Source organism: Poecilia formosa, unplaced genomic scaffold (assembly GCF_000485575.1).
Source record: "Poecilia formosa unplaced genomic scaffold, Poecilia_formosa-5.1.2 Scaffold375, whole genome shotgun sequence".
Lineage (NCBI taxonomy): Eukaryota > Metazoa > Chordata > Actinopteri > Cyprinodontiformes > Poeciliidae > Poecilia > Poecilia formosa.
Window position 1 is genome coordinate 138,408 of NW_006800314.1, and position 17,696 is coordinate 156,103.

At 41.7% G+C, this 17,696-nt stretch overlaps 2 protein-coding genes and 1 long non-coding RNA gene across 4 annotated transcripts in view; 2 read left to right on the forward strand and 1 right to left on the reverse strand.

Moving 5' to 3' along the window:
* LOC103154146 (long-chain fatty acid transport protein 1-like) overlaps window positions 1-6,013 on the forward strand; it is a 9,717-nt gene extending 3,704 nt beyond the window's left edge. Inside the window, exons 6-14 of the mRNA XM_007575330.2 lie at window positions 81-150; window positions 1,505-1,596; window positions 2,750-2,859; window positions 2,974-3,183; window positions 3,537-3,663; window positions 3,756-3,893; window positions 5,243-5,407; window positions 5,520-5,666; window positions 5,747-6,013. Of these exons, the coding sequence (XP_007575392.1) occupies window positions 81-150; window positions 1,505-1,596; window positions 2,750-2,859; window positions 2,974-3,183; window positions 3,537-3,663; window positions 3,756-3,893; window positions 5,243-5,407; window positions 5,520-5,666; window positions 5,747-5,904 (1,217 nt within the window). The 3' untranslated portion in view covers window positions 5,905-6,013. The remainder of the gene's footprint in view (window positions 1-80; window positions 151-1,504; window positions 1,597-2,749; window positions 2,860-2,973; window positions 3,184-3,536; window positions 3,664-3,755; window positions 3,894-5,242; window positions 5,408-5,519; window positions 5,667-5,746) is intronic.
* Window positions 6,014-6,338: 325 nt separating this feature from the next.
* LOC103154148 (zinc-binding protein A33-like) lies at window positions 6,339-13,697 on the reverse strand. 2 transcript variants are annotated; one of them, XM_016662495.1, is made up of 8 exons: window positions 13,372-13,435; window positions 11,593-11,698; window positions 10,039-10,134; window positions 9,710-9,946; window positions 9,587-9,609; window positions 9,384-9,502; window positions 9,098-9,294; window positions 6,339-7,059 (listed from the first exon to the last, which is right to left on the reverse strand). In XM_016662495.1, the coding sequence occupies exons 3-8, from the start codon at window positions 10,072-10,074 to the stop codon at window positions 6,457-6,459; spliced, it is 1,215 nt and encodes a 404-aa protein (XP_016517981.1). In that variant the 5' UTR covers window positions 10,075-10,134; window positions 11,593-11,698; window positions 13,372-13,435; the 3' UTR covers window positions 6,339-6,456. The 2 variants fall into 2 exon arrangements, with proteins under 2 accessions (XP_016517981.1, XP_007575396.1); XM_007575334.2 differs by lacking the exon at window positions 11,593-11,698 and having other exon boundaries at window positions 13,372-13,697.
* Window positions 13,698-15,358: 1,661 nt separating this feature from the next.
* LOC107833380 (uncharacterized) lies at window positions 15,359-16,561 on the forward strand. The gene is made up of 2 exons (XR_001659121.1): window positions 15,359-15,448; window positions 15,530-16,561. It is a non-coding gene; the product is annotated as an uncharacterized LOC107833380 (long non-coding RNA).
* Window positions 16,562-17,696: the final 1,135 nt, after the last annotated feature.

Genomic DNA, 17,696 nt, shown 5'->3' on the forward strand with positions numbered 1-17,696 from the left:
TGCTGAACGTGACAACAGACACCGAAATCACTAGAAAGCTTTTTAACGTCTCTGCGCATTGGGTTTCTTCTGGCTTGCAGACAGACTTTTCTACATTTACACGTCTGGAACAACCGGGATGCCAAAGGCAGCGGTAGTGGTGCACAGCCGGTGAGTTTATTTTGATCGGTTTGATGAATTAGCACAATGTTGAACGGCAACGTGTTGCTCAAAAACAGCCAAAGATGTTTAACTCCTAAATGCATGTTTGTTTGTTTTATACCGTTTGAGTTCTCTGCTGCTTTTCAACTCGAAAGCATTTGGGCTTAGCTCTACTACTGCCATGCAACCAGATGGGGTCACGTTGAGCTTTTCAAAACAAAAGCCTTTCTTTTATGACCAACAAAAGACAATAGATTAGGATAATGAATAGGTTCTATATGACTAATAGTCTGCAACCTTTACAGTACGGGGAGACATTTTCATCATTTTCATGTAACAAGTGTTACATGAGCAGATAATTAAAAAGGTAAATATCTACTGTAGGAATTTTTAATTATTGTTTTTTTAAGTAGTAAGTAAAAAACAACAACATAAAAGTAAAAAAATAAAAAAATCTATCCTACTTTCCATCTTAACCTACAGAAAAAAAGTATGTACATATACATATCTAAATATCATCTTCTGTTGTGGAATTCAGTGCCATTATTCAACGAGAAAAGAGGAATTAACACTAAAAAACCTGCATTTGTTATTATTTCTATATTTAAAACATTAGTTGGACCTTTATTATTTTTAAGAGCCATTGTAGAAACCTGCCCAACTAAACCAGCCTCAACTGAGCGCAGTGATGACATTTCAAAATAAGTCCTATAGATGCTCTACAAAATAAAAGCCTTCATATTTAACAATAACATTTTACCAAAGCTCTGCTGGAAATGAATCAGCATGAACCAGCATGAACAGCAGTCGCCTTCATGTTTGTCTTGTATTTAGAAATGGCTGATATGACTAAGTCAGACAAAAATGTTAATGTACAGGTGACCTTCGACCCACATCAGATTGCGTAACACACAGAAGGTCTTTCATGAAAAGACTGCATGACACAAGGAAACCAGTTTCCTGTTAGCAAATAGTTCACCAGTGGTAACTCTGAGGGAGCTGCAGAGTTGCACGGCTCAGGTGGAAGATTTTCTACGAAGCTGTGTGGCAGAAGCCATGAGATTTTCTATTTCCAATTTGCAACGCGCCTTTTAGGAGCTGAACCGAACACGTGAAGACGTTTTCTGCTCAGATGAAACCAAATTATTATTTTTTTTTTTAAGCCAAGATGTAAAATAAAACATAATAGGAGAAAAACTAACACGACGCATCACCCTGAAAACACCATCCCCATGTTGAAACAAGGGAGTGGCGCCGTCATGCTGAGGGAACGCTTTCTGACTGAGATCCGATCAAACCCTCTGCGGTGTGCCATCGTACCTTGACAAATGCTGATTGTCTCTTCTTCCACTTGGCTTGGCAGCTATTTCCGCATCGCTGCCTTCGGTTTTCATTCGTTTGGCTTGCGTCCCGATGACGTCGTCTACAACTGCCTTCCTCTATATCACTCTGCAGGTAGGCCCCGTTTTTACTGAACAATGCATCTTTGTAATTATCACACCCTTTTTAAAAAAAAAAAAAAATCTGCCATATATCTGTTTTATTCTGTCCAGGCTTTCGCTCCTTTTGTTACTCAAATTATCTTCCTGATTACAGCTTTCTTATTTCATTTACTAATTAGAGGAACAAAAATCTGTCTGGACCTCAGCCTGTTGTGTAAAATATATTCCTCCCCAAGGCAGCTTTTGTCTCGGTCTATAAAATATTTTTCAAAAAAGTCTTGAGGATGACGAAGATGATGTTTGGCAAGCGTGAGACGACACTTTGTGTTCCTTTTGGTCTCGGCTGGCATTTTTGCCCAGTTCTGTTTATGTTTGCTAAATCTTGAACACTGACATTAACTGAGGAAACTGAGACGTGCAGCGCTTCAGATGTTTTCCTTGGCCGTTTCATGACCTTTTGGATGAGTTGATGAACTCACTTCACTGCTGGAAAGGTTCACCGTTTTCTCCATTTATGGATAATGTCATTTTTTTGAGGTTCGAAAGGACTCGAGTGTAGAGCTAAGCTGTTGTTAAATGAAGTCCTGTGACAATAAGGAAAACGGTGACATTACAGGGGGAATGCAGGCAGTGAAATGTAGGAATCCAGCAAGGAAACAGTGAAAAACCAGGAGCTTAACTGCTGAGGCAGAAATTCAAGACCAGATGAACTAATCAGAGAAGATGGGGAGCAGCTGCAGCAAGAGGGAAAACAGGGAAACGGAGGGAGAGAAGCTAATTAACACTCAGGGAGCAAAACTAACGCTAAGTGCACACAGCAGGCGTATGCTACACAAATCAGATTTTTTTTTTTATTTTTACCCATATCCCACTTTTTCACAACAAGCTGAACATCTCAATTTTGATCTTTTCACCTTTGTTCCTCCAGAGGAATATATTAAAATCACAAAATGCACGCAAAGGAATAAAGCAGTTTTTCAACATCTTTCTAACAACATCTGTGGTTTGTGACAAGTATTACATGTTTTTGATGATCTGAAACATTTAAGTGTGAGAAAGAAAAAAAAAAAAAAAGCTGCTTTCATCTGTTTCTAAAGTATCTGAAAAGAATCTCTTGGGTTTGGCTCTTCGGTTGTTTTTGCTGTATGTGTTGTTTGTTTGCACAGGGACCATCATGGGCGTGGGACAATGTTTGCTCTTTGGCTTGACAGTCGTAATCCGGAGGAAGTTCTCAGCCAGTCGCTTCTGGGACGACTGCGTTAAACACAACTGCACCGTGAGTTCACGCCGCCGCCGCAAGCCGGACGATCGATTTCCTTCAGGCGCGTCTGTAAACGACTCGGCCAAATCTGCCATGTGACTTGTCCCTGGTTGTGCGTCAAAAACCCAGGTAATCCAGTACATCGGCGAGATCTGTCGCTACCTGTTGGCTCAGCCTGTCCGCCCGTCCGAAGCTCATCACCGGGTCAGAGTTGCCATCGGCAACGGCCTTCGTCCCTTTGTGTGGGAGGAGTTCGTCCGGAGGTTCAGGATCCAAAGAGTGGGCGAGTTCTACGGCGCGACAGAGTGCAACTGCAGCCTGATCAACATAGATGGAAAGGTGTGCTGAGACTTTAGAACCAACCTGGCCCAGTCCAACCAGACTATTAACTTTAACTAAAGGCCCAAACCCAACTTTAGTTTTTAGACCCTCATTTAAGTAAGTTAGTTTTGTTTAACGTCCACCTTGTCACTTCTTGAATCAGAATCAGCCTTTATTGTTTACGTTTGCGGTGGAGACACGGCTGTCGAAAGAATCGCGTTACAGTCCGAATAACGTCTGCGTCCTACTTACTGCCTTTATTTCCCCAACAAGTTAAACTATCTACTCTTCTGTTTAGACTATAATAAGAAGATTAACCCAACACTTGCTGAGCTCAAGGATTTCAGACGCGTCCTGTCTCACCCATCCAGGTGGGAGCTTGTGGTTTCAGTAGCCGGATCCTGCCCAACCTTTACCCCATCCGCCTGGTCAAGGTGAAAGAGGGCGAGAAGGAGCTGCTCAGGGATTCGCAGGGACTCTGCATACCTTGTCTGCCTGGTAACACAACACACACACTTAAACTAAAAAAAAAGAAAAGAAAAAGGTATCAAACAGGTTCCCAAACCTCACATCTGCCTTTGCCTCTGCAGGGGAGCCGGGTATGCTAGTGGGCCGCATCAGCGACAAGGATCCGCTCAGGCGGTTCGACGGCTACGCTGATCGGGACTCGACCAGTCAGAAAATAGCTCACCATGTGTTCCAGATGGGAGACTCCGCTTACGTCTCAGGCATGTTGCACGCGGTCCGCGTGTCGGTCTCTGAATAATAATGATGTCACGTCTGGGCTCTGGTTTCCAGCCTTGCCGTCTCCAAACAAAGGCTCTCAGTGTAAGGAAGCTGGAGGAGACGTTGCAGCGACACGCGCAGAGGTGTAAAAATGACACAAGGACAATTCGTCTGTGTTCTCCGATTGCTGGTCAGCTCAAGATAAGGCGGGCTTCAGCTCCCTGTGACTGGAAGAACGGGACATGTTTAATAATAGATTCTCTAATGGTGTTTTTTTTCCCCTCCTAAGACTTGGATAACCTTCTAACAAAAAAATGAAAGCTTATAGTTTGTTGCAAGTGGCTCTGCAGTGCCAGCTTGAAAAGAGAAAAAAAATACAACAGAAACATAATCTGGCACTGAACAATTTAGAAATATCTAGGTGTTTAATTCTACTTCTTGGCACCGTCTTGTCACAGTTTTCTGATTGGCTTATTATTGTAGTGAACGATCCAATCATGAACCATTCACCTCCAGTAAGGTTCCCCAGGCTTTTGGAATAAATAAAAAAAAAAAAAAATAAAACCAGCATCACAAAACCTTCCCTGTACTTACTCATGGACATGATGTGCTTTTCCAAATCTCATCCATTGGTCCACGTCCAAACCCACCTGTGGTGTTTGTAGCTGAAAAAGCCTATTTTTAGACTCGGCTAACCAAAACAAAACACAGGGTTCCAGCTGGAGTCTGCAGCAAAGCTGAACAAATGCCAACATCCCCTGCTATCATTATATCAGACTGAATGTACTACAATCAAACGTTGGGGTTTTCTAAATCGTTGCGTCTGACAATAAAATATGAATTCTGACACTAGAGGCACGAACAGGACGTGGAAGTCTCCGTAACAGAGGTACTTTAGCATCGATCCAATGCCAACCAAATACAGGGTCCGAATGCATGATACCAATACTGACAATGATGCTTTTTATTCAACCTTTGAATTATTTTTGTTCAAACCTTGGACAGAATCTGGACAAAGTTTATAGATATCTAAAAAATACTTTAATAACATGATTTTTGTACATTTTTCCTAAATAAAGTGGGGGAAAAAACATTTGAGAGCAAAGCAAAACAAAATCTTTTTTGAGGAAGAGCTGAGACACTGATACAAAAATAAAATAAAAAGATAGAATCCAAATCTAAAGTATCGATCCGATACCGATACCAACTTGGTATCGATATTATCGGTATTTTTGGATCGATCCAGCCACTTTTACTCTGTTATTTCAGAAGGATAATCATCTTCGATTTCTACTTCACGGATGAAATTCCTGATTCCTTCTTTTCCATCTTTGCGTTTTGTGTCCACCAGGCGACGTGCTGGTGATGGATGAATACGGCTACATGTACTTCAGGGACCGCAGCGGGGACACGTTCCGCTGGAAGGGGGAGAACGTTTCCACCACAGAGGTGGAGGGGGTCCTCAGCGGGCTGCTGGGACACACCGACGTAGCCGTCTACGGAGTGTCTGTTCCAGGTACCGATGAGACGGGGAAAACACACACACACACACACACACACACACACACACACGACACACCTAAACGAAGCCAAACCTGAAAACTCAAGAGCCTCCTGCGTTTGTGCAGGCGTGGAGGGCAAAGCCGGCATGGCGGCCATTGCTCACACGGGAGCCGATTTGGACCTTGATGAGTTTCTGAGTGCCGTACAAAAACACCTTCCCTCCTACGCGCGACCCATCTTCCTGCGATTCATGCCATCTGTGGACACTACAGGTGAGGCGGCAATTCAAGGACTCAAACATGTTTCGAAAAGAGCTGAAATACAAACTCTTTCCTCTATTTTTCCCTCTCAGGTACATTTAAAATTCAAAAAACACGCCTGCAGAAGGAAAGCTTTAAGCCACAACACACGGGGGAGGAGATCTATTTTCTGAACAGCCGGGCCGGACGCTACGAGGCCGTTGATGATGAATTGTGTAAAGCGATCGTTGAGGGCAAAGTTTCTCTCTGAGACAAGAGGACACCCATAGAGTCGGCTGTATATTTTATTACTATTTTAAGAAAACTCCATTGTGCGATGGAAACCTTGTTGATTTTTCAAATAAATGTTGTATGTAAAATGTTTGAGAAACTTCTTACACACCGATCTTAAAATGCATCAACTAAAGATCTCTAGATCAACCTACATTTCATTTGGTAGTTTTACTCCAGAACAAAGAAACTAATTATATTTGCACAATGTAAAATATTGCACCTGATCTTATTTTTTATCACATTTGTCTCTCTTCTTTTATCACAGTTTGCACTTAGATTTATTTGAGGTTTCCACGGTGAGTGATGGTAAGGTGATTTTTATTTCTACAGCACATTTTCAGCAGCAAGGCAATTCAAAGTGCTTCACATGAATTAGAGGAAATACAAACAAAATAAAATAAAAACAAAGTACTCCACATTTATAAACTAGTAGGGGTTTCTCTGGATTCTTGTTCTGATAAAACTAGATCTAAGGGTATAAAAGTGCGTGTTGGTTCTCCATTATTAATAAGAATAAGTTATTGTTAAACTAGTTGGCATCACTCAGGGCTTTGTTCAGTGAAACATGGTAGCTCACGTTAAACCTGCTCTTTCTGCTCTGCTTCTTAACATGTCTGGCGTTTGGCGTCTTCTCCTTTCCTTCAGGTTTTCCTGATTCCTCCTTTTTCTCACAACATAATTCGGCCGACTTCTTCTCGGCGTCCGTTTCTCTCGCTATCTCTGCTGTAGTACCGTTCTCTGTGGGAGAGTTGCCCTTTGCGGGCCGATCCTCCGACTCCAAGCTGATCTTCACTCTCTGCTCCCGCACTGCAACGCCTCCACCTGCAGACGACGCCTCAAAGTAAGGATAGACTGCTTCTGCGAAACAATGCGTGAAGGTAAAAAGAGGCGCGTCCGTGTCAGCATCTACGAACGTCACCGCCCCTCCTTCGAGGTCCAACTTTACTCGGACTCTGTTGAGGCGGCGTGAGGTGCCGACGTCGAGGGTTTGAGTGGGAGTCGTGAGAGCTTGGTACTCTCCGTCCTTGAGCCCGATGCACCAGAGTCCGGCTTCTGGAGATGCTTCACATGTGGCGGTTTTCAGCGCTGACGGAGCGGCTACACCCACTGTCCATCTGTTGGTCTCCCCAACCTGAGAGACGAAAGATGAACCTTTAGCCTAAAAGTTCAGAAAGAATCGTTATTTCTTGCTGCACGTGAGATTGTCTAAATGTCCTCCTGGTTAACACGTCACTTATTGGTACCAAGTCTATTTTCTGGACTTTCTCTGTTGGTAAAATGTGCCAGGAGTGCCGCAGGGTCGTGTGCTGACCCGCCTGCTCTTTGCACTTTGCAACCATGGCTGTTTTCCCATCAAAACCCTCAAATAAAGCCTTGTTTGCAAAATTTCACGTAACAGTTTGATTCAGAACCTGGCAGTGAAATGTTTATCCTGCTTTTGAACACCAAATGGAGATCTTAGGACCGCAAGGAAGTCCTATCTCACTTCAGCATATGTCAAAACAGGAGCAGTGGAGTGTTGTATTTTGAGAGTCACAGTTGCGTATCCGCCTCTTCCGTGCTGGCAAATTATATTTATGTCTACAAAACACATAGTTTAAGTTTTTAAACTAGCTAACCTCCCTCAGAATCTGTTTCTATAGATGTCCTCCTGACAAACAGCCTGGTGGCTTCATATTCCAGCTGAACCAAAGTTTCCAAAGCTTCTCCAGCCTGTGATGAAAATCAGGAAAAGGAAATGATCAGAATGGAGTTACCACGAGGTGACCAGCGACACAGGATGTGCGGGGGAAAATATTATCAAAGGGGTTTTTCTAAAACAAGATAAAACCTGTCCCAGCTCCTCCCATCAGGGCAGATGTTACAGATCAATTATGTTCCTACAAAAACAACTTTTCCAGAACTCCCACGAATCTATTCAGCACCGACTCTCCTTTCTGCTGAACGGTGCGTGTAAAAACACCGCATGTTTAGTCAAAACTTTAAAGCTCACAAAGCCAGCTCAATCTGTCTAATTCTGACAGATTTTAATTTTTACCAACGTTTTTGACATTTCGTTACTCGTGTTTTAATGTTCTCCTCTTTCCTGGTTTCATATTGTATTATCTATGCTTTTTTGTTTAATCTCTTCATTTTCTGATGTAGCTTTTATGTCCATTCATTTTATTCCCCTGGACCTTGGGGCAATCAGAGAAACAATCTCATCATTAAGAGAGATTCTCTTGGGAAAAAAAAAAAAAGATGATGATGCACCTCTCATGTCGGGTCTTTGCTGGATATCTGTGTGATTTTTCAAAGACATGATATTTAAATGCTGTTAATTTGCTGCGGATACCTTCTCAGGGTTTGCATTTTCTGTCTTTAAGCATGCTGCACAATATTTGGTTTTGGTGGAAGAAGTGAACAGATAAAGAGTGAAACATCATCCAATGTCAAAAGGAAAGCTTTTAAAAGCTACTGATCAATTAGAAGCTGTTTAAAAATGTAAACATACAACACAACTGTACAAAAACACACATTGTCACCTTCATAACCTTATCGCCCAAGTCATTTTTTGCCAAAAGTGTTTTTTTTTTTTTTACTTTTTAGCAAATGCTTTTACGGCATTATTTTAGGAAGGTGACCACATGCCTCGCAGTGGAAATGTGAGCTTATACATACCTGAGTGAAGCTGGCCTCCCCCCAACTTTCTTCAAATCAGACAAAACTTGTGTCAAACGTTTGTGCCGCTGTAATTTTAAAGATATTAAGAAAAGTTTCCAGAGGTCGTGAGAGGTCAACCAGCCCCACCCACTTTCCTCAAACCAGCCAAATTTGGTGTCAATTGCCTCGACTGCGTTTGTGCTGCTTTGGCTTTGAAGACATTAGTGAAAGTTGAAAGGTTAAGAGGTCAACCAGCCAAAGTGACCTGTAAAATTTCATTCATATCTTCAAAGCCAAAGCAGCACAAACGCAGGCGAGTCGATTGACACCAGATTTATCTGATTGGAAGAAGGAAGAGGGGGGAGGGGCTGGTTGACCTTTCATGACCTCTGGGTAACATTTCTTAACATCTTTAAAATGACAGCTGCACAAACGAACATTTTTGCTGCGCAAACGTTTAGCACCAGGTTTGTCTGAACTGAAGAATCACTCAGCTTCACTCGGGTTAGGTTGCAGCATGTAGATACCTCCACGTCCCAGCAGTGCACCCCGGTGTCAAAGCCCTCTCTTGCCAGGATGCGGGGATGCGGGTGGAGGTGTTCGGGCTCGTTTATGAGCTGCTCTGCGCTCTGCCGGGGTCCAGCGGTGACATGGAACCGGCTCAGCTCTGAAGACGACGCCCCCGCAGCCCGGCCTGCTGCTCCGGGATCCAGGGTCACCGGAGCTGGAAGACGTCGGGTATTTGACATCAAAAGCGGGGAAGCGGAGCAGACCGTAGAGAGAACGAACGCGCATGCGTGGGAGGTCACTAACTATAGGGGGCGATTTGTTTCATCTTCTCCCAAACGGCGTGTCGGAGGTTGCCTAAGTGTTTTGCCACGTTGATTAAAGGCCTGTGAATCCTCTCCGGCTTGGCGTTACCGCACCATGTGCTGCAGTGAGTAAACATGGACGGAAAATCAGATGGTGGTGATTTTTTTTGCTGCTGCTTATATGGATATGATAAATCCTCATACCTACTCAATGTATCTTGGTATTCCTGTGAAAAATAATTGATTTGAGATAAATTTATTTCTATTTATTTTTTTGTTAATTTTTTAACCGCCAAAAAAAACAAAACCACAATTTGATTACGTAACCTGTAAGTATTCAGTTCCTTCTCCCCCGGCACGCAGCTCCCGTTCAGTGAGCCGGATCTTGTCCTCCAGACATGTCATCACCTCGTTTAGTCGGTTTATCCTCTCTGCAGCCTTCCTGCTCTTCTCCTCCTTCTCCTCCATCAGCGCATGAAGTCTGGCTGCTTCCTCCTCTCTCAAGAACTGATGAAGTTTCTCAAATTCTTCCTTCATGATCTCCTCTGTGAGGTGGGAATCAGTCTTTAAAAAGATTTTAAAAGTAAAGCTTATTTACACACGCAGACAGGTGAAGAAATGTGTTGTTGTTGTTGTTGTTTTACTGTTAGATGCACCTGGTTGCACTTGGATGCCGCTCTGCAGGCCTGCATTACGTCTTTGAAGTTTTTAATCTTCACGTCTAATCCGGTTAGTGATGTTTTAAGCTCCTCCTAGTGTTGGAAGGGAGAATAACTTTAAAACCAGGCTTTATGGATAGAATACATACGATTAACTTGTTTTGGAAATAATTAAAATGCAGTTTCTGACTTTGCATTTGATTACTTTATAAAGAAATCCAACATTTTAGAGCAAAAAATTATAAATTTTATACAAATAAGACATTTCCCACCAAATTAAATCAAATCTGCTTCATGGTCAATGAAGCAGATTTGATTTCTAGAAAAGATTATGTACAATACCTAACTAAAACTTGATCAGCTTTGTTGACAAAAGAAAAACTCTTTTTCCATACACAAAGCAAAAAGAGGTCATATACTGAACTTCAAGTGCAACTGAGACAAAAAAAATACAGATATCTAAAGTTAAAATACATTCTAGCCACCTAATATGAAAATTTGATTGACTTTACTGAGCTGCTTCAAAATTGGTTTTGAATATTCCTTTTTTTTTCTCAAAAGGCCTTTTATGTTTTTATCCTCAAGATTGACATACACACACACACACACACACACACACAGCCAAAACCAGAAGATCACAGCAAAACATGACCCTAAAGGGTCACACTATGACCCTTAAAATTTGAAATCTGAAATATTTTTAAACTTTATATGTGAACATCTTAATATCTGAAGTTTAAATCCCAAAGATGTAGTCATATATCTGTGTTCCCAGGCTACACATATAAAGTATGACTTATGAAATGAATTATAATTTTCCTGGACAACAGTTAGCTGGATCATGAAATGAACTGCCTGGCTCACCACATACAGCAACAATACACTAACCCAGTGTTTCTCAATCCTGCTCCTCACAGCCCCCTGCTCTGCATGTTTTTGATGTGCCTCTATTCCAGAACAGCTGATTCAAATGATTGCATGACCATGAAATACTGCAGAAGCCTGTTAATCACCGAGAGATACAATTCAGGTGTGTGGCAGAAGGGAAATACCTAAAACATGCAGGACAGGGGGGCGGTGAGAACCAGGGTTGAGAAACACTGCACTATGCTAAGCTAGCATTAGCTCCTTTCGGTTTTAATAGGACTCATTGATAATTTAGGGTCGTAACATTTTCCAGACAAGCAAATGTGGACAAATCGTACAGAAAGATTAGCTGTTGTGCTTCATAAACTCATCATTTTATGACTCATTAGTGTTATAAGATCAGAGTTAACCTACACGGCTGTTGGTTGTGTCTCGGTACTGATCTAAGCACTAAATTATCTAAAAATAACAATTCTGATTATTTATAGTGGATCCCAGAGATACGCTCAAAGATTAAATGGTGATGAATTGGTGATGAAATCCTTGTGGAGCCAAATTTTTAGCAAAGACGACCACTTAGATTACCGGCCAAGTATAATTTGTGAACATTCTCTCTTAGTAAATCAGGGCCACATTAAATTTAAACAAGGCAGCATCTGTTTGGAGGAGAAAATGCATATTTACCAGAAATTTTATGGAGGCCTGTAAAGAATCCTCCTTGTTTACACATCTGCCGGATGTGGCTTCAGGAAGCAGGCGGAGGAAAAAGTACACAACACTCAGAGAGGGCCTCAAGACGGGGGGGGCAGACAGATCATGTAAGACTCGGCGCTTCTGGCAATTCTTCTGTCACTTTGATGACTTTTGCAAATGTTTGGTTTGGCTTTCTGGCATCATGGCTGCTGTGACTTGAGATACCAGGGCTCAGACATTCTGGTTGGCAGTCGTCTGATGAGCTGGTGTCCATGAGGGGAAAAGTCAATTCATGCCAGCTGCTCTGTTTCTCAGCACTTCGTAATCTGTTTTATTGCTTTCTGGGGTAAGGTCTGTTTCCATTTTAATTTAACAATTTTTTTTATTTTATCATTTGGGATATTGTCGAAGTAAAGGTGTAAGATAAAGATTGACATTGAAAACATAGTCTAGAATAAATACAGTGCCAGTCATGTCGAGGGAAGAAAAGCACATAAAATGAACTCGTCTTTTATTTCAGCAGCCAAGAAAAAAAACAAAAAACAAAAACAAACATTTTCTAGTAAACTTTCATTAATAACAATTTACTTTTTGTTTTCCTGGGGTATAAGTGTCAATTAACAGTAAAGTTAGGCGTCAACAAGGACACAAGAACATGCAATGAATCAGCATGGAAATAACTTGTCATCTAAACTTCCTCATGTTCACAATTAGAGCAAATTGCTGTGTCATGTTTTCTTTTTTTAATGTTATAAATTGGAGGGGGGGAGCAGAGGGACGGACTCGCCCAGGGCCTGAGTCAAGTGAGAACCGCCACTGTTTTAAACATTCTGTAACTGTGCTGGCCAATCACATGAGCTCATTCAGTGAAGAACTGAACGCCACAGGAAATCATTCCCACGTGTTGCGATAGAAACGATATGACTCCGTCCTTAGACCACAACAAACGGACCACGGACCACTTTAACGCCATTTACTGATTCAGGTGTGTGCATCCGTTTGTTTACTGTTGTTTATATATATATATATATATATATATATATATATATATATATATTCTTTTTGCAAAAACATTCTTTTTGCTGTTTTTGATTTTTCTGATTTGCATGTTAACTAAGCAACTGTATCATATTATCGATTCTAATTTCACTTCACTGCTCTGTCTGGGCTTTCTCCAATTGAAGTGGATTTCTCTAGCGAACAGAAGGAGAAGTCATGAACGATGATGTCAATTTTCAACACTGTTTTACAATTGTAGCTTGCCTGTAGTTTTAGCAATGACAGCAGAGGAAGTGAACAAAGCTTCTCAGACCGTTTTGGCCACACTTTCAAACATTTAGTTAGCATTAGCAGCCGTCTCCGTTCGGCTCGGCACTTCTCTCTTCGCATTGGAGGATGGCTGTTTACAGCACAGGCAAGGTCCGGTAAGCTTCATAGCATCATACCACATGGACAGAGGTTAGAGACTGGGTAAAATTTAACACCTCAACCCAGTCCACACCTCCAGAAAGAAATAATTTCTCAACAGACCAGCTGTACGAAGCAAAGCCTAGAACAAGGATCTGGATTTTACCAGGCTAGTATCATCCTGATTAGGGTGTAAAGCCTGAATGTTTAAATGTTTCTTCCTATTTAAACCTCCAACTCCATGTCAACACCTTGTTTCTATTCCTAAAAGATTTACTTACAATGCTTTCTCGTAAGCATGCAGCTTAAAGTGTCAAAGGTCGAGGTTAAATGTACAAGCGGCACCAAATTCCAGATTCCTACCTTGCAGTCGGTCACGGCCTCCGCTGAAAGGTAAACCCTGTGGCGTGCGTGGCTGTCAGCTGCACAGTGTTTACACAAGGGCTCCAAGTCATCCAGACAGAACAAGGACAGGTACTCCTCGTGTTCCTCGCAACATTCCGCAGACGCAAGCGGTGAGGGAAAAACAGCCTCCGATCCGGGCAAGGGCAGAGAAGAAGAAGAAGAAGAAAAAGAAGCAGCCTGGTCACTCATGGCAGTTCTGACAGATATGAAGACAGTTTAGTTTGTCAGAATGAAGCGGCGAGGGGGAAGCTGGGAACTGGAGAATGGCAAATGGGAGGCGCACTCAAGCGTCCTGGTGTCGGGATTGCACGGTGGTCGGCTGGCATGCATCTGTTCAGAAGTGAGGCTGAATAACAGAATATCTGCTTTCAGTCTTCTCATCTGACCAGATGAAGCCGTGCATCGCCCAGCAGCGAAGATCTGTCTTCTTTAACGCTGTGATTCACAGGTGTTCATATTCCTAATTAGGACTTAGCTCGTCCCTTTTCCCGCCAACTGCGTCTGTGTCATAGTAAAAGAAAAATAAACAGGTCTGAATATGAGTTATCTATTTTCCACCAGGTTGTAAAGTTACTTTAACTGTACAAACCACACACTACAGATTTCAATGTGTAATTATTCACTAAGCAAAGAGAAAATGGAAAAAGTTTGCTTGTAATTCTCGCTGTTGTGATTCAGAGTGCGTCCTCCTCTTCCATGACTTTTCACGGAGGTCGGCTGGTCGTAAAGTTCTGCTGTTTGACATGTAGCTCCTCTGTATGGATCCAGTTTCGTTGGCCTTTAACACTCTGAGCTGCTCAGATCCTGAACTCATGAGGCAGATCAGTTTCGTGTGGCTCATATTTCTTTGCTCGGATGCATCAACCGTTGACCAGTTTAAGGTGAAATGCAGTAAATGATTGGGGGCAAAAATGGCGTCTTTCATCTTTTTATTTTCTACAATTTTTTTTTTTTATCAGAACAGATTTTATTTAGATGCGAAGCATATTTAAAGACACATTTCAATTAACGTGAGTGACCACAAAGCCACCCTTGAAAATGTATCATAATAATAATACGCTATCTGACTTAGTAAATGGCGAGTAGATGAAATGGATACGTTTTTTGATTTGATTTTGAAGATATTTCTTGTAAAATGTGTGAAACCTCAGGCCGTGTGGGGGAACACTGAGTCCTGTCATGCCTTTGAAGTCAACTAGTTATTTTAAATTTACTTTTTGAGCACATTTCATCCCATCGACTCAAACTGAAATAAAGCGGAATAAGCTGGTCTGTCTTCAGTTTGCTTTCCAAGAGGTTTAGTATTTTGTAAAATCGTGCAGGAAAAATCCATGCTTCATTAGTCTGCTATTCACTGTCCACTTGTCAATGAGGGAAGGAAAACTATGCGGTAACGGACTCAAAACCAAAGCAGATGATTTAGAGAAGTTCTAAACTTTCATCTCGGAAACTTCAACTTTCGTCTCCGTTGACTTCACGCTACCCAATTGAACAAATCGGATTCTTTGTGTTCTGAATTTTTGCCCCCACTGGTTTTCAACAGAGCGTGTTACAGACATCCTGGGTAATCTGACTCCTCTCTGTAAGCATCGTTACTGCTCTCATCTGCTGAAACATTTGAGGAGGAAACACACAGAGTCCTCTGAGCCCCGCCCTCTCACTCAGCAAGCCGTGAGTCACGTCCTTCCCGAGTATCTCAAATCAGAAACGTATCCCTACGGCACATAAAACTCAACCACGGCACTGGTTCAGGAAGCCCGATGGATGGATGGGATCTGGTCATATTGCCACCTGCAGGTCTGCAGCGGTTTTGCAGTGGGGAAGCCGTAACGCCAGAGAGGTAAAGACTGGATCTGCATTTGGGTCTTCCACTGAAGCTTCATGCGGTGTCTTCAACGTTTCATCTTTGAGCACACCAGGTTGTTTAAAGGTGGATGGAGCTGCAAGACGGAGTTCGTCCTTCCTGGCTGCCACGTCTGCTCCTCCGTACCTGAGCATTGTGCGTTAGTGTGTGACATGTGTCAGCACATTACAGGTGAGCGCCTTCAAGACAGATAAATGTGCACAGATTTATTATTTTAACCGCATGGGGTGATTTTGTATGTGTGTGTTTCAGGTAAGCCAGAGGACAGACTGGCTTGTTGGGACTGTCCTACCTGCAGAGTTTCCTGTCTTCATACAGCATCCTTACAGTAACCCAGAGTGTCTGACTGGCTACCGGCTCTTGTGAAGAACAGACCTGCTGGGCAAACATACTACCAACACGACATCAAAGCTCCGGTCTGCGGCGGTTCCCTCATCCCTGCTCCCAAACATTTTATATTCATCTCATTTGTCAATTGTCATGCAACTTTTTTTGATTGAACATCTTACTTTGACTCTTCAAAACGTTTTTCAATTTTTGCCTTGTCTGATCATAAGACATTTCAGCAAAGCTTGAAAGTTTACAGTTTGAAGAAGAGACTTCGTTCTTCGTCTCACCTTACTCTGGAAACTGACGCTGGTGTTTCAGCGTCCTCCAGGTCATGTCGTGCTTGAGTGGACGTTTTTTTTTTTTTTTTTCCCTCCCCCTTTCTACCAAATTGGGTCTTTAGACAGAACCAGCTACCTGCTGGCTCTAGTCCTGGATCTGGTTAAACACAGGAAGAAAGCTGCATGGTGACCTTTCAATCCAACATTCTTTCATCCAAAGGAACATAGTCTGAGTCAGACGGATGAAACGCCTGGCTTTCCAGCCGGAGAAAGATGGAAACCATTATTAAGAACAGACTTTGAAGTCAGGTTTAGCATTAATCTGCAGGAATGGCTTCCGACATCAAGCCTACTGAAGTTTGTAAACTGTGTGCAAAAGATCTGGAGGAAACCAAGTCGAAGTTCACCAAATCTGCCTGTAGACAGGTCCGGTATCCATCTACAATTATACCAAAAGCTCATTGATAATCTCTACAGATTACATCCTAATCTGTAAAGATTATGATGGAGGTACAAGTCCCTAAAGGGTGTCCGGTTGGAGATATTTGTGCTTGTATTTATGGTCTTTAACCTGATTAGTGTAAAGGAAATTACAAATTTACAGTAGATTTAAAGTATTCTCACTTTTTTTGGAAATTATTTGTTAAATCTAAATGTTAAAAAACATTTCTGTTTTCTGTTTTTATAAAAAATAGAAGATCTTACCAAGTGTTTTTGCCTTATTTTTAGTGGAAATGTCTTAGTACTCTTGAAATAAGACAAAACTAACTGACAGATACATTTTCAACAAGATGTAGGAACTTGTTTTAAAATAATTCCTCAATATTGGTGAAAAAGTACTAGTTCCACTGACAGATGTCTTTTTATTTTTAAAATGGGAAAAATAGGATTGAAGAAATCTGCCAGTGGAACGAGTACTTTATATCAATATTCAATAATTATTGACTTGAAACAAGCTCCTACACTGAAATATTACTTGTCAGTTATTTTTGTGTTATTTCAAATGTCTTAAGATAATGGCAATAGAAACGGAGACAAATATACTTGGTAAGATTTGTGTTTTTGAAATGTATGCTCCATTTTAAGCCAGTTGGCTCTTGAGCTTTCTGTCTGTGTGTGATTTTTTTATTGAATTCAACTTGTCAAATCTTGCCTTCCCGTTTAACTCCGTCCTGAGAAAAAACCTGTGCTGGTAAAGTTTGCGAAAAGATGAACAAACATGATTTGGTAATTATCCGGTCTTTTTGGCTTCCACACTGTGTTTTTTTTTTTTGTTTGTTTGTTTTATTTTGTGCTGCAGAGACGAGACACTGCCTGCCACAGACCTTCATCCCTCTCCAGCCTGCACCAACTGGCCGAGCGGCTCCAGCTCTGATCTTATTTCTGAACTGGTGTACCATGAAGAGCTGCCCCACAGAGTGTGCCAACACACACCAGGCTACAAGTGTGAAGGCTCCTCGTCAGACTCTGCAGCTCTCTGTCTGACAGGGAGGACACATTGGACAACTCAGGGAAACATGTGCTGCTTCGTGGAGCGGAGTTGGTCAGAGCCAGAGAGGAACTGCAGAACAGGAAGCAGTAAAAATATAACACAATGCAAATCACAGCTGCAAGCATCATGGTCTCTTAAACTCTCATATGTCAAAATAATGCTGTTGGGTTTTTTTTTATTGCTGTAATGCAAATTAAGATTTTCCCATAGATTATTGGGAGGAGGAAAATTACTTATCTTTTTAAAAATGAAATATAGATAAAGACAAAAAGAGTATTATTCTTTACTTGAAGTATGTTTGTTTTATCATATTTTGAAA

What these genes read in the sequence shown, in the direction of transcription:
- LOC103154148 (XM_007575334.2), bottom strand. Translation starts at nt 13,602, where the DNA reads ATGAGTGACCAGGCTGCTTCTTTTTCTTCTTCTTCTTCTTCTCTGCCC. An exon ending in TACCAAGATACATTGAGTAG is followed by an intron (nt 9,503 to 9,586) that starts GTATGAGGATTT and finishes TACTCACTGCAG; the next exon opens with CACATGGTGCGGTAACGCCA. An exon ending in GAAACAAATCGCCCCCTATA is followed by an intron (nt 9,295 to 9,383) that starts GTTAGTGACCTC and finishes GACGTCTTCCAG; the next exon opens with CTCCGGTGACCCTGGATCCC.